Raw genomic sequence first — 16,521 nt, 5'->3', positions numbered from 1 at the left:
CACAGATTTTTGCAACAACCAAGTTTAAATGCAGTTCACTGGGAAAGTACTAACAGTGTTTCAAATCTTGCTGTGGACAAGCCAAATAAGTAATGTTTCTGATTAAATTTAGTTCATTCTTAGGGTTAAAGTGAGCAGAATTTAATGAATTTTTGTATAAGCATCACAGTATGGCAATTTTTACAGGAGTGTTTCACTACCAATAATTTCAAAGCAAATAAAGGTCACAGGTTTATATGTATGTTTGGATCTTTGGTTTTCTTTTTTATATAACTAACCCTAATGATCGCAATTTAATAAAGCTGAAGTACACAGTCTAGATGTGTGCATTAGTTGAGGAAGAGGTTTTCAGCATCAACTTATCATTGAAAACAGATTGTGATATCTAGTATGATGCATCTTTATAAGGAAAATGATTTATTTAGCTGATTTAATTTTATTACCACTTATTTCATAGCTCATGTCACATTATAAATAGCCATCTCTACAGAAAATAAAAAATTGCAGTCTTCAGCAAAGAGTAAGTTTTTGTACGGGTAAAGAGTTGTTTTGCCTACATTTGTGGGTTTCATAGCTTAACTTTCTTTTGTATGTAAGTCTGAGAAGTTAACAAATTGATACGAGGGAATAGGCTGTGGCCCTCTGCTGTTGGCACACAATTCTGATCAATTTTCAAAGCACTGGTTTCCAACACCCCTATAAATTCAACCTTTGCACATCTTATTACTACACAGTTGCATCAGAAACTACTACAACATAGTTTAGAAGAGACCTATGTATTTTAACCATGAATTATGCTAAAGGCTCTAAGAAGTGTAAAGCCCATGCAAATCCTTACTCATAACAACAAGAATTTAAATATAGCTAATCTCCTACACTGAGGCCAAGGAGCTCCAATAGCACAGAGGTAATATGAAATTGTCTTAGTAATTAAAGGAAGTTTAGCATAGAAAGAAATGCAAGTCTGATAAATTACAAGAAGTTGCCTTAATTCCAGCCACATTAGACTTCATCCACTATCCAAAACAACCAACTCTCCCACTTTACCTAGCTTGAGAAGGGGAAAAAAAGATGACTTTTGCAATATGGCCTTGAAGGGCAACAAATAATGGCTCTGGTGAAGAATTAAGGAAGTTACAATAAATGCTCCTCAAATCTGGAAGACACTTTGCTTTCAACCCCCTTCTGCTTAAACTATGGGGCTTTTCGCTTGAGTAACAGAGCTGGTACCAAACTGGGAGAGAGGTGATCCCCAACATCTTAAATTATACCTGGAAACAAACTGGACGCTTGTGTTCTGAATGGAGCACAGGTGTAATATTGTTCAGAAAGTACTGAAACAGAATCCGATGGAACCGAAAGATACATAGGTTATCTTCATTAATAGACCATTGAACATCATATGAAAAATACAAGGCATCCCTTAATTGGCCTATTATATAGATTCTAGGTGAGGGTGGATCAGCATCCTGGAAATGAGGAGAGTCACCATCTTTGCTTTAACATTCAAACCCAGGTTTGCTGTATGGCAGTGCATGTGCTATCATTTTAATGCTAATCATACTTTAACTATAAATCACTCACATCATTTCTGTGTAAATCTCTCTGTAAACATGTGGCAACATACAAATGAAAAGATTGAGAGAACATAAGATAATTCTGGAAGTAGTGCTGCTTATGGTGTTGTCAGAGGCACACTTCATTTATCTGTACAATTTAGTGAATAAAAGCAGAAATGTTGTAGGCTTACTTTGAGTGGTGACATTACTTTTGGCTTGAGTCAACAAGTACAAGTAAAAGATTTCCACCTGCTACATCATAATCTAGACTCTGCCACACTGAGCCTCAGCCTATTCTGAGGAGCAATTCTGATAGAAATTTCCGGTTGTCTTCTCATTCCATTTTGGAAGGATCATCATTTTACATAGATCCAATCATCAGTATTACAGGAATACTTAAACTTTCAACAGCTGGAGAGCTACTTCATCACTGCAGTTATGAAGACACAACAGACTGTCCTGGCAGGGTGTTGTGATGTTGCATCAGGACTGTGTCAATATGTAACAACACTGCATCAAGGTGATTTAACACTGGTGTTCCAATACAACATCACAATCCTGTGTCAATGCCTCTTCTCTTCCCACCTCTGTACTCTCAGGTGAAGACAGAGAGTGAAGGGTCCATCCTCTTTCATAGCTACAGGGAAAGGAGATCTCATCACTTTCTCTCGCTTCCCATGTGACCAGTGGCAGCACTGGGAATATTCCTGTAAGGAATGCTCTTACTGTTGGTGCCCAGGAATGTCTATCAGACCTAAAGATTCCATGAGGGCCTTGAAGAACCATATATACCTCAAGCAGCTGAGCAGTAAATCTGTGTTCTATTGCAGAGGTTCTCAAATTAGAGGGCACAGAATATGTTTGGGGGGGGGGATGAAAAGCTTTAAGGGAACCTCCCCCCCCCCCAAAAAACAAAAACAAAAACCATGTACTGTGTGCATTTTACCCATAGCACTGACTAACAAAGCTGATTCCTCCAGCCATACGAGGTCCTCAGGTGGCACTGTGTATTTGACTCTAGATGGTGCTGTGCATATTGATGGATTTCTGTTAAGCTTGCATCGTATTATACAAAGTCGTTGCTGTCTGTACATTAATCCATTTGCTACAATGTGGTGTGTACATTTAATTGTAAGAATTGACCACAATCACAGTTTTGCTTTGCTCTTATTGCAATGGATTGTTGGCTCTGTTTGAGTTAATGCCTTACATATTCTAATAGTTAGTGAGCTGCATGTTGATTTGTTTTTATCGATATATGTACTTGTGTGGCGAGGGGGCATAAACTACTACAGACACAAAGAAGGGGGTGTGATCACATAAGTTTGAGAACCACTGCTCTATTGGGTGGGAGGAAGGAAAAGACCACTGTTCATGCTGTTCCTTGAATCAGCTCTCTGGGAATGCTAACAGTCCAACTCCAATACATCACCTCCATGGGACATCTCAGCTTGACCGGACTGGGGGCAATGTTTCCATTACAAACACCGCAAAAGTTTGGCCAGGACACCTTTTTCATCTCTTATAATTTAGTGACCAGATATTTTTGAAATCCCTGTTCATATTATCTCTCAATTGATATTTGTCAAGTTCTACAAGTCAAGCCCAGGTTAATAAAAACCAGTCTATAAAGACTGGTTTCTACCCCACTGACAGTATCATTTTTGTGTTTGACTATATTTATTGAGATAAATACAAATATACAAGCTGCTTTGTATTAAAAAGGTTTCTTTCACTTTCCCCTATAAAGTGGACCATAAAGAACATTAGCATTTAAAAATGTTGTCCCCCACAAAATGTTGTCTCCTATCTATGGCCTACAGGATTGATAAGCTGCCTGCCCTATGGTTACTCCATAAGCTCCCCAGAAAGAGATGATTAAAAAGGATACTCAAGTACTTTAAGCCCAAAATTTCAGTGAGATTTTCACCCCTGCTGAAGCTGCCATATGCTGGGTAAAGGGGCCAGAGTGACAAAGGAGCTCTGAAAACCCTAGATATTGGCATGGGAGAATTCCCCTAGCACAGGAAAGGAGGAAGATAGCCTCAGGTTGTCTTTTGTGGACTCCCTCCCAAGCTTCAGTATAAGGCACATACCAGAGGTGAGGGTAGGAGGGGGAGGTGAGTTTCAGGGACAGGGAGGTGTGCAGCCACAGTGCATAGCGCTGCAGAGGTTCTGCACAGTACTGCTGCCCAAAGACATCCAGTGACAAGCTACTGTAACTTAGAAAACTGCAGATATTCAGTGTCACAGTCTCAGGATAATTGCACCTGCATCCCCCCCCACTTCCTGTGGTCCATTCCAGGAGTGCCCAGTCAGGTCTCAGATCTCCAGTCATCACCTGTCTCTGGGTAGGGACCCTTGTCCCATCCCTTGTGACAGGGGCGGGGAGGAGGGGAGGGCAAGACTGCAAGGCTCCCTGCATTACACTGTGATATCCCTGGCAAGCCAGTCTGCCTAAAGGCCAGCACCTGTGCTTGGCTCTCTCTCTCTCTCAGGGCCATGAACAGTGCATTACTAGCAGTTACTAGTTACCACCAAGTTCTTTCCAAGCAAGCGCATTTATTCTCAAGGTAAAAGCATTGGAGAGAAAATATATAAAAAACAAGCAGATTTAAACAAAAACTAAACATACCAGAATCACTTGTCATACTTATGGGGCCCTAGTAGGCCAAAGTAAGGGGCTCCTTTGGATAGAAAGACCTGTCTGTTAGCTGTATCAGAAAGGAGGCCCTAAGTCAGTTTAAATGCAGCCTTTTTATATCTAAAGCTCTTTCTTTTTCTGTTAGTCTCTGGAAAACCCACTTTGAACAAGTATATGCAAGCCTCCCAAGGGATGGTACCTCTAGAGGTATTTACAACCTAAGTGATTCACTTTAATCATCCCCCACTGGTTTTAGTTCCTGGAGGAGCTAAAAGCAACCATTATCCCCCTCCCCTGAGCTGCATACAATGCCTGGCCCACAGTAATACAGAGCTTATTTATTACCTTAATACAATATGTTCTTCAAAAGATGCTGCATGCAGACGCAATATCTGTCCCACTCAGCATCTCTGAATAGCTGGCAACACCTGTTTAGATGCCTGAATATAGATTCAGAAGCCCAACTTTAGCCACTCACGTTTGAAAATTCTGACCCAAGTCTATATTAGTCACACACACAAAAAGTTGCCTGGATACTGCCAAACTTGGGTCTCCCACATGTCAACATTTGGAGCTGTATAATCAAGAATTACATTTATTTACATTATCTAATTAATATGTGTGTCTTGTTCATCAGAATCTATTCATTTTTTATATCTCAGCTCATACTATTGGTATATAGGATACAGACATATTACACAACTTATGAGAAGCTGTATATATAATTTATTAGTGAAGTCTTCAAGACGTACATTATCTTATATAAGGTCTTTATTCTGACCTAGATCTTGTGCAATACTGTATTAATAAAGTATTTTTCAAGTATACAACAATTTTCATCCCACAGGAGACCAAAGTACATTGTTAGGGTCAGATTCTCTGTTGCACTCCACCTTGCAAACTTGATTAGACCAGTGCCGATTTGGTAGCAATATACACTCTTTGCATGGGTGTAAACAACAAAGATCAGGGAAATGCAAAAATCTGTCCCTACACATACAACATGCAAACACAGTGAAATGCAGTTCTCTGGGGTGGAGAGCTGTATCCACATCGATTGGTGCCCATTGTGACAGATATGGCAATTTCCTGCAATATCTTTGAGAGAGCTAAATGAATTAAGTTGAAATAGCTTTGGAGTCCATAGTATTATAAATGCCGAGTTTTTATACTGTTGTGGGATTGTGTGTAACTTCTGTAGAAGGGAGACGTGGCCAATTTAAACCCTGGGAAGTGTTATGAATTTCAAAAGATTATTTTAAACAATGTACCAGACAAGAACGAACTTTTGGTACAAAAAGTTAAACAGCATTTCCCAGGAAATCTCTAGGCAAATGTGCATGCTAATGTACCCCCCTCCAGTAATGCTTTGCCCTGAGGAGGGGACCTTTGTCTGCTGATCATCTGTTATATGAGAACAAGCTCAAAGGCTCAAACTGCATAAAGGAAAGAATGAATGATTCACAGAGGTGCTTATTCTGAGCTAACAGTTGCAATGAACTCGTAACCACAGAAAAACGCCTTAATAGAGTTTGAAGGATTGATCACGTGCCAGAACCCTTGCTGGAGTTGGGGGTGATCTCTGGTAAGTTTAGCAGCCTGCAAATAGGTTCTTTTATTGTTTTCAATATGTTTTCTCTGTAATGCTTTCACCTTAGAGTAAATGTGCTTGCTTAGAAAGAACTCTGTGGTAACTTTCAGTTGTGGGCAATTATGCTGCTTATTGCCTCTGAAGAGAAAGCAAAGCAGGACTGCTTAGGCACTCTGTATTGCTGGGAAACTCAGTGTAGGCAGGGAACTATGCAGCCTGGAAAAACCCTGGTCAGGAGGATGAGAGACACATGGGTCTCTAGGCTGGGGTGGATTCTGACTTAGGGCACTGGGACATGACTTTTAGAAAATGACAGGGGAATGTTAATTAACATCAAAGCAGGGAAAGCAAAATCCCCATACTTACTCCTGCAAAGTGCCAAGCATTCTCAACCTCCACTAAAGTCAGCAGGAGATGAGGATGCCCTGCACAAGGCACACTTTACAGGATTGAGCCCATTGATTTTAAGGTCTCATCAAAGAAACCACGTAATTGATACACTAAATGATGCTGCCAAGCACTTACCCTCAAGAGGAGGGAAGGGTGAAACATGCTCCAAGGTTTAGAATATGTAGCTGCAAGAAGTCAAACTTTATTCTTAAGCTACTAAACCACGCATCTGCTATTCTGATTTCTTGAGATATTTAAAATATTTTAATAAAGATGTAATTATACTGATCTAAAAAAAAGACTTCTGACACAAAGGTAACCTGCTCAGTTGCTGCTGGGAAAAACCCTCCAACAGGAGTATAAATCACCAGGTTTCATGAGGATGAGAGAGACTTGGCGTGCTGGCAGCGCTACAAATTTCTGGAAGAGGAGACTTCTGAACTCCATCTGATCAATAGCATTATAGGGTTGGCAAATACTGATGGATTTATTGTAAACAGTTAGCACCTCACTAAGATGGAACGCAGCAGTGTTTTCTTTCTAATTACACCAATAGCTATTACTAAGAATCATATCAGAGCATTTACATATTTAGGTAACAGTAGAGAGATCATTTCCGCATGTCAACTAACGTCAAATGGAACAGTGCAGACTGCTGAATTTACAGATTTTTCTGCAGTGCCAGCTTCCCATTTTTTTATTGTGCAACAAAGTAGCTGCTACTTGCCAGTGTTTCCTTTGAAATCATAAGGTAAATTTTCAGCAGAGGTATTTGGCCACACAAACTACACAAATCAATATTAAGCCAATAGCAATTTTAAATGCATTTCGTTAAGTGCTTTAATGGAAGGTGCAGGGAAGCTGAAACACTTGGAAAGCAACTCTCTTCCCCTCCCCATAAACAATAAAAGCAATGCTTTCTATCCACAAACTGAACATGGATACACTCCCTGTCATATGTCATGTTGCTCTTCTCTTCCTGCTTGTGTAGCTCCTCAATATCAAACTCTGAATATTAGCTTTCGGTGATATTTTTTTCAAGCATCTACTGATAATATCAGCACATGCACACAAAACACTTCAAAACCAACTGAAAGAGGCAGTAAAAACGCTGCATGATACATGTATACTGGAAAAGAGATATTATACAGTTCTTAAATGGGATTTGGCTACATTACAGAAGCAGCTTCATGCTAGTACCTCTAATACACTTTTACTGTCTCCTTGCTTTTTATTCATCTCTCACACTGCAACAAACAAATGTGTATACACTTATAATAAAAAGGTATGAAGACTAACCTGCCAAGGCCGATCCCAATCCAGAGGAATAGGAAATGCTCCAAGCCATGCTCCCACTATGCTACACATCGTGGTAATCTGTAGACTGTTATCCCAGATGGACATAGCTCTGTAAGATTAGCACATATTACAAGATTTTAACAGCACAAAAGTCATCCTTTCACGTCTTTTAGACTGACTGATCTGATCTCTGCCATGCTCTGCAAGTCAAACAGCAGATATTAAAAAAAATACAATTGACATTTTATATATAATACACAGATTTATTGGGTGGAGGTGGTTATAGGGGTATATGTCTACCACACCCCACTCACTGTAGCAACCTTTCCCCCACCCCTTGCATCTTCCTTTTTTTTCCCAAGGGGGTTTGTTAGTAAGGAGCATGTATCACTTTCCCTTTCCCTGCCTTAACCACACATCATACATAGAGGGGCAGAATGCAATATCTCCATACCACTTCCAGGCCCTGACAACATGAGAGTTACATTTCAGGCACCAAATCTGGGCTCCAGCATGCAAAACTAACTTAAGTTTTGTACGCTGTACTTAAAAATATAAAACTGCTATAATGTTATGATTAAGAATTCTACTAGTGCTACTACTACATTCAACTCCAATCCCTATGGAAATATGACAAACATTCAACCCACTAGCAGATTTTACCAAATACTACACCTTTAGTCTTCTGATGGAAGCATAACATGATGAAATATAGAAGTTATTTAATAAAACTTTATGGACCTAAAGCAAGTTTTATTTTTGCCAAAGGATACTTAATTATTCCTTTTGGCAATAACAAACAGGTTACTTGGATTTTTGCCTTCAGACTGAAGAATATCATTATAGGTAGGCTGAAGATGTGGAACGGAGATCTGTATTAGGTTTTGGCTAGGATTCAGATTTTGGATTTGAAGCTGATGATGCTAAATGTCCAGTGAACTGTTATTGAGATATTTCCACTATCTTGAGCCAAATCCAAACCAGAACTGTGGTAGACCCTAGACCAGCTGATGCTATGGTATGCCCAATATTCTCTGTCTATGCTGAGTCCCCAGTTGTGTTTAACACTGTGTTAGTTACCACAACTCCCCAGGGTTCTAATATGATGTACTTTCCCAGTACACATAGGTCTAAGTCTCTTTAGCAGCCTCATCTATTTCAGCCTTTTGTTAACATATTAAAGATAGATACCTCCTCTGCAGTTGTCATCACTGAAATTAGGAAAGGCCAGTTGCATTTGAAAGCTGTGATGAAAAAGCCTCCATGTGTCAAAAATTAATGTTATTTTAACCTTTTGAGCCAGTGACCCATAAGGTTAGCCATGACCAGCTGACACAATGTTAAACACAACAGTCCCAGTGTGCACTGTTTCACACCATGTTAATTACCATGACTCCTCAGGATTGTTGTCTAACAGGATATAATTTCCCAGGGTAGAAAAGCCATTAGGGAGATTATTTTTAACCCAAACTCAGACAGGAGAAGAAAGAAGTGGAGCAGATTTTGTATGGCGTCTATAAGAGAATACACAAGGGACTTTTCACAACAGCAACCTTTTTCCCTTTGTAAGTGTAGGTCTTTCTAGCATGCAACTTCCAATCACACTGGAGGATTCAGGCTACTACCATTGTATCACATCAATGGGCATGCTAATAGGGAGGGGAAATTCAGTTAGCCAGTTCTGCCTCCAGTTATAATAGCCACAACAACTGGTAAGAACTAGATGGAGGTATTTCTAGGCAAAGGATATTTTCTATCATAGAATCACAGAAGTGTAGGACTGGAAGGGACCTCAGCAGGTCATCTAGTCCAGTCCTCTGCCCTCAAGTCAAGAGTAAGTAATAACCAGACCATTCCTGACAGGTGTTTGTCTAACCTGTTCTTAAAAACCTCCAATGATGGAGATTCTACAACCTGCTGTCCCTAGGCAATTTGTTCCAGTGCTTAATTACCCTGACAGTTAGGAAGCTTTTCCTAATGTCCAACCTAAACCTCCCTTTCTGCAATTTAAGCCCATTGCTTCTAATTCTATCATCAGAGGTTAAGTAAAACAAATTTTCAATGGCCTCCTTGTAACAATCTTTTATGTACTTGAAAACTGTTACCATGTCCCCTCTCAGTCGTCTTCTCCAGACTAAACAAACACAATTTTTTTCAATCTTTCCTCATAGGTCATGTTTTCAAGACCTTTACTCATTTTTGTTGCGCTCCTATGGACTTCCTCCAATTTGTCCATATCTTTCATGAAATGTGACACCCATAACTGGACACAATACTACAGTTAAAGCCTTATCCGTGCATAGTGGAGTGAAAGAATTACTTCTCGTACCCAGCTTACAACACTGCTGCTAATACATCCCAGAATGATTTTTTTTTTTTTTAAAAAACAACAGCGTTACACTGTTGACTCATATTTAATTTGAGATCCAGTATGACCCCCAGATTCCTTTCCTCAGTACTCCTTCCTAGGCAGTCATTTCCCATTTTGTATGTGTGCGCAATTGATTGTTCCTTCCTAAGTGGAGTACTTTGTATTTGTCTTTATGGAATTTCAGCCTATTTACTTCAGATCATTTCTCCAGTTTGCCCAGATCATTTTGAATTTTAATCCTATCCTCCAAAGCACTTGATACCAAGCTGTGAGGGGTTGCATCTGCAAACTTTATAAGTGTACTTTCTCTGTCAGTGGTCCCCAAACTTTTCAGGGTTGCACTCCCCACTTGCCCCGTCCATGCCTCCCACACAGCTTGGGGGCGGGGCAGGGACAGGGATAAGGGGGGCCAAGGCTGGAGCCACAGCTGGGGGTGGGAGCAGAGCCCTGGACAGGGGGCGAAGCTGGCAGTCAGAGCCCCGGAGCTGGCAACCAGGGCCGGGGCCAGGGCCAGGAGAAGAACTGGGTGGTGTTCCCTCCCTGCCCCAGGCCTTGGCCACACACCCGAACATACCTCCATGCCCCCCTAGGAGGACGCATCCCACAGTTTGGGGACCTCTGCTCTATGCCATTATCTAAATCATCAATGAAGATATTGAACAGAAAATGACCCAGGATCAATCACTGCGGGACTCCACTTGATATGCCTTTCCAGCTTGACTGTGAACCACTGATAATTACTCCCTGGGAACAGTTTTCCAATCAGTTATGCACGCATCTTACACCAGCTCCACCTAGGTTATATTTCGTTAGGCTATTTCTACACTACAGCCTATGTCGGCAAAAATGTATTTTGCTCAGGGGTGTGAATATTTCACCCCCGAAGGACATAAATTACACCAACATAAACGTTCATGTGCACACCCAATCACAGTGGTGTTTTCTGTATGCCAACAGGAGAGGTCACTCCCGTCAGCATGGAGCATCTTCACCAGATGCGCTGCATGAACGCAGCTGTATTGGTACAGCTGCACCACTGTACATATAGACATGATCTTAATTTGTTTATGAGATCATGAAAGACAGTATCAAAAACCTTACTAAAGTCAAGATATACCACATCTACCACTTCCCCCCATCCACAAGGCTTGTTAGTCTATCAAAGAAAGCTATTAGGTTGGACTGACATGATTTGCTCTTGACAAATCCATGTTGACTGTTACTTATCACCTTATTATCTTCTGGATGTTTGCAAATTGATGCTTGATTATTTGCTCCATTATCTTTCCGTGTACTGAAGTTAAGATGACCAGTCTGTAATTCCCCAGGTTGTCCTTACGCCCCTTTTTATAGATTGGCACTATATTTGCCCTCTTCCAGTACTCTGTAATCTCTTCCATTTTCCATGAGTTTTCGAAGATAATCGCTAATGGCTCATATCTCCTCTGTCAGCTCCTAGCATGTATTTCATCAGGCCTTGCCAACTTGAAAACATCTAACTTGTCTGGCTAATTTTTAATTTGTTCTTTCCCTATTTTAGCCTCAAATCCTATGGAGTTCACTGATGTTAGATGTTCAATCGGTATGACCTTTTTGGTGAAAACAAACAAAAAAAAGCATTTAGCACTTTTGTGTTGTCTTTCTTCCCTCACTGAATAATGGGCCTGCCCTGTCTTTGGTCTTCCCCTTGCTTCTAATGTATTTGTAGAATGTTTTCTTATTACCTTTTATGTCTCTAGATAGTTCATTCTAATTTTGTCCCTACATACTCGTGTAGTTTTTTTTTTTTATTTTCATCCTTCGTAATTTGATTTAGTTTTAGGATTCTTTTTTGAGTTTCAGATAATTGAAGATCTCCTAATTAAGCCAGAGTTGCCTCTTGCCATAATTCCTATCTTTCCTACGCAGTAGGATAGTTTGCTCTTGTGCCCTTATTAATGTCTCTTGGAAAAAATGCCAACTCTAACTGTTTTTCCCCTTAGGCTTTGCTTCCAATGGGATCTTGCCTACCAACTCCCTACGTTTGCTAAAGTCTGCCTTCTTGAAATCAATTGTCTTTATTCTGCTGTTTCCCCTCCCACCATTCCTTAGAATCATGAATTCTATCATTTCATGATCACTTTTACCAAGCTGCCTTCCACTTTCAAATTCTCAATCAATGCCTTCCTATTTGTCAAATTCAAATCTAGAACAGCCTCTCCCCTAGTTGCTTTCTCCACCTTCTGAAATAAAAAATTTTCTCCAATGCATTCCAAAAACTTGTTGGATAATATGTGCCTTGCTGTATTATTTTTCTCAACAGATGTCTGGGTAGTTGAAGTCCCCCATCACCACCAAGTTCTGTGCTTTTGATGGTTTAGTTAGTTGTGTAAAAAGATGTATCAACCCCCTTTGATACAGTTGGGACTGTATGAACCCACTTCTTTCACCGATTGTTCCATAAGGGCACTGCAGCCATACCTGTGAAAGTACCCCATGCCTTGAAATAAAAGCCCTTGGGTTTTCCTGGGCAGTCTTCAAATCAAAAGGAAAAACATCTTAGCATCTTCTTCATAAAACGGGAAAAGACTAAATAATCCTGGGGAGAATCACCTTTCTCCACCTTCCCAATGGAAAAATACTTTGCTTCAGAGGAATCTTATTTTTTATATTTAAGTAATAGTCCTGTTTCTCAGCAATACATCCACCATCCCAGGCAAGTTTTCATCATATGCCAAATCAGTTTTGGTGGTGGAAGTGTCAATGCTACTAATGTATGCATGTACACTGGTTGTGCTGAAACCATCAGTGTTCAGGTAATCTAGAACTGCGTAAGTGATTCCAAAGCACAGATCTGACATTGACTCTCAAAAACTCCATGCTAACAAGGGCTCCAACAAATGTCCATGTTAGGACATTGCTTTGGAGCATTAAGATCAGTGAAAAGACCATCACACATTAAGGAAACAAATTTCTCAAGAGATAGCATCACACCTATGAATGCAGTATGTCTTGCTGCATCTGAGGATCCATTATGTAGCTTATCTGTGACAGCATGTCTGGGAAAGGAATAGCCAGAAACCACAGGCAGCTGTTCGTAAGAGCTGACAGCAAAGTCAGCTGCAAAATGAGGAGTTGTCTGGTTCCCTTTTGGCACTGGCAGAAGATGATACCTTTGTGGTGATGACTAGGAAAATAGACTGTGTCTGAAAACTTGCTAGCCAACAAATTTTTTTAAACATGACTTTGCACCTACTGTAGACACAGTTTAACACCTTGACAAATGTGTTCACTGGTCATGGTTGATCCTAAGGGGAAAACATGATCTATTTTCCTTGTCTACATGTACCCTCTGACGAGCCAGGTTGAACATCACTGGTTGGGTTCTTGCTCAAGGGAGAAAACCTCACCACAGTCTGGTACCAATCACATTAGGTCTAGCAGGACACTTTATACAGGATTGGATATAAAGCTATACAGTCTCCTTTGTGGGACTTGCATGATTGTAGGTAGCATTGGTGCAGGGTTCTGACACCTAGTATGGGGTCTTACCTTGGTTCCTTTTAAAACAAAGCTTCTGAGGCTTTCCAGGCTGGCTTCATGGCAATCTTAACAGACCAATTGGACAAGGCCAGGGAGACTATGAGGAGTACGCTCTAGGACTGAGTGGCACATTTGTGGACTATGAGGAGTACGCTCTAGGACATGTTACATTTGTGAACATATATCATGTGCTGGCCAGTCATGGTCCCTTCTCGGGCATAAAGCACAGTAGTCACGTCAGTAGATGGTGCACCTATGCCAATAACCAAAATTTCCAAGGCAGCATGAAGAGAGACATGGAAGTGACCACAAGTGCTCCAGTAATGCATGATTGCCCAAGGACTCTGTCCAGAGATATATGTCACTCTGGAGAATGCACGGCACGTGAGCCCAAAGGCCTAGGTATGCTGATGCAAATGACCCCTCCGGAGCACCTTATGGAGGAACAGATGAAAGAGGCAAAAAATCCCCAAGGTGTGTTAACAATGCCACTGAATGTCCATAAATTGTTTGAGAAGTTGAAGGGCGCATATAAGCCCCACAAGAATAAACATCAGGAATATCCCCAAACTCTACCAGCTAATCAATTAAAAAAAATGTTGGGTTTTGGTCGCTATGATGTTCATTTTTTAACAGAACACACCAGTGAGACAAAAGGATGGATTTAATCAGTCGTTGTGGTCCCATATGAGCTCCTTCACCAGTCAGAGAATCAAACTGATCACCAGAGGCAACGCAAGTACCTCAGTAAGCAGCATGCCCCTCTGGGTAGCACAGCTTAGACTTTTTACTTTAGGCAGGTCCCACCATGCCTGTGCTCTGGCACACCCTCTGTTGGGTTTCTATCTGTTAAGATGGAATCTTTCATATTCCACTGCAATTTTCCTTTAGCATTCTGCAATTCTCATCTGCCATATAAATTTCCTAATGAACTTCAACAAGACACAAAAAGGATCACAGCTAAGTAATTCTAATAGAAAAAAAAAAGATTAGTATTTTTAATATCTTAGAATTTTAGTCTAATCAAGATTCTTATGTAATTGCTATAATAATATTGCCTCAACAGGCCTCCCAATGAGGAATCATCAGGGGCTCTTGCTTTCAGGAACTGTAGCCAGATGGGTCTAGAATGAGCTCTGCTGGAATTAATTTTTATTCATTTCTTACTTGCTGAATTTTTATTAAAAAGTTGTTTGATTTCTTTCTGTCCCATTGAGAAAATAGTTACTTAGGAAAACATGCCAAAAACAAAAAGACTGAAGTTACAAATTGTAGTAATTCAATCAACCTATGCCAACAAAGACAAAGGACTTGGTACCATTACTTCATGTATCTCACTATATGGGACATGTGAATGATCCCACTTTTCACAAGTTGCAGGATATCAACAAGCCTAACAACAATAAAAGGCTGGATATTTCACTAAACACTATTCCCTTAACAGACCACAATTTTGAGACTTAAATCTGGGGATAAGAAGATTTTGCTGCTCAAAGCATCATTGAGGGCTCTGATCTCCTATTGTTACTAATTAGTTCATATGCAAGAGCACAATTCACCATATAGTAATGCTTCATAAAAAATACACAATCATTAACAAACCCTGAAAGGGCTCCTAGGACTGCAATACAATTGGACTGGATATTTTCCTCAGATTACTTTAGCTTGGAATATGGTTTAGTTTGGCAAAGTTAAAGTAGGCTAACTACTGCAGTAATTATGGTTTGTTTGTTTTTTCTTTTAATTTGTGTAAGAAATCACACGTAAAGCTGCAACAAAGTACTCCACTCTGTTGGGGATTAATTTTATGAGTGAAATGGAATTTTAAATTTTAAAAAAAGGTTGCCATGTGACTATCTCAAAGCAAACTTCCATTAATTAAAGAATACCATGACAAGGTGAATGGATCCTGCACATTGCCAGTCAAACCAAGGGCCAAAGCCAGCCTGAGGCACATAGAGGTCCCACAGCTGTCTCTTATTAGGACTGCCAACATTCCTTTAAGAAACACCTACTGGTTTATTAGGGCTAATTGCCAACAGACACCTGAAGCCCTTAGAGGGTGGAGATAGAAACCTAGACAGGAGCAGGTTGGGAAAGATGGTGTAAGGCCATGCTTGATCACTGGTTTTGCCCCTTAATGAAGGCCCACAATAGCCTCTAACCTGTGGGAAACTTAGGCTGAAGGATACATTTGGTGCATGTGAAGGAATAAAACAAGTTGCAGAGTCTCCTTTTCTTCACAACCAGCTGCTACCATGACTGGACCATCACACGTATAATGAACTGAGGTCCTGGGTTCACATAATTAGGATTCAGATGGTTTGGCATTTGGCTCCAAAATTCTGAAGTTAGTCTTTTAACACAACTGTCTGAGGCACTATGAGCCTACTGAATAGCACCAAGACTGTTACCACTTGGGAAGACAGATTATTAAAAAGACAGCAAGAATTTTGCTTAACTTATACAGCTTATGCAGATCTCAGCACATGAAGCAATTTTTAAGGATTCATGGTCTGTTTCCTATCATACAAACAGATTGCTGCTACAAAAAAATATGTTGTAGATTTGTCTTAGCAGGCCTGGGGCAGGACTTCATACTATTGATACCTGTTAGGGAAGGATATATTCAGGAAGAAATGCCTGTAAGTTAGGGTTACCATTCGTCCGGATTTACCCGGACATGTCCTCCTTTTTGTGCTAAAAATAGCGTCCGAGGGGAATTTGTAAAGCACTCACAATGTCCGGGATTTCCCCCTCCCCCGGCACAGCAGAGCGAGCGGCTGGGAGGGCTGCAGGAAAGTCCCGGGCTGGACTCCAGAGCAGCTGGAGAGGAGCTCCGCCCTGCATTCTGAGCAAGTGTCTCAGCACAAAGTGCAGCCCTCCCCTTTTGCAACTGGGAGCGGTTTCTGCCATGCAGCGTAGCAAAACGGGAGCGAGAGCACTTTGTGCTGATACAAGGGCAGCTCTCCCCTGCAGCCAGGTCCGGACCAGGGACCGGGTTTTGTTGTGCTGGGGAGCTTAGCCACGTGTCCGGCTCGGCTGCACAGAGCCCAACACCCTGTTCTGAGCAGCAGGGTAAGGGGGGGCAGGAGAAGGGGCAGGGAGGTTCTGGAGGGGGCAGTCAAGAAACGGGGGGGGGGGC

General features: G+C 40.9%; 1 protein-coding gene across 2 annotated transcripts in view; it reads right to left on the bottom strand.

Annotated features, from left to right (window-relative positions):
* PIGF (phosphatidylinositol glycan anchor biosynthesis class F) overlaps positions 1-16,521 on the bottom strand; it is a 45,351-nt gene that overhangs the window by 10,384 nt on the left and 18,446 nt on the right. For both annotated transcript variants that reach the window (XM_034764419.1, XM_034764420.1), the window contains exon 5: positions 7,484-7,592. In XM_034764419.1, coding sequence (XP_034620310.1) covers positions 7,484-7,592 — 109 coding nt within the window. The remainder of the gene's footprint in view (positions 1-7,483; positions 7,593-16,521) is intronic.

This window comes from Trachemys scripta, chromosome 3 (genome assembly GCF_013100865.1).
Source record: "Trachemys scripta elegans isolate TJP31775 chromosome 3, CAS_Tse_1.0, whole genome shotgun sequence".
Classification (NCBI taxonomy): Eukaryota; Metazoa; Chordata; order Testudines; family Emydidae; genus Trachemys; species Trachemys scripta.
The sequence above is the reverse complement of the archived record's forward strand: the minus strand, read 5'-3'. Positions and strand labels throughout refer to the sequence as shown.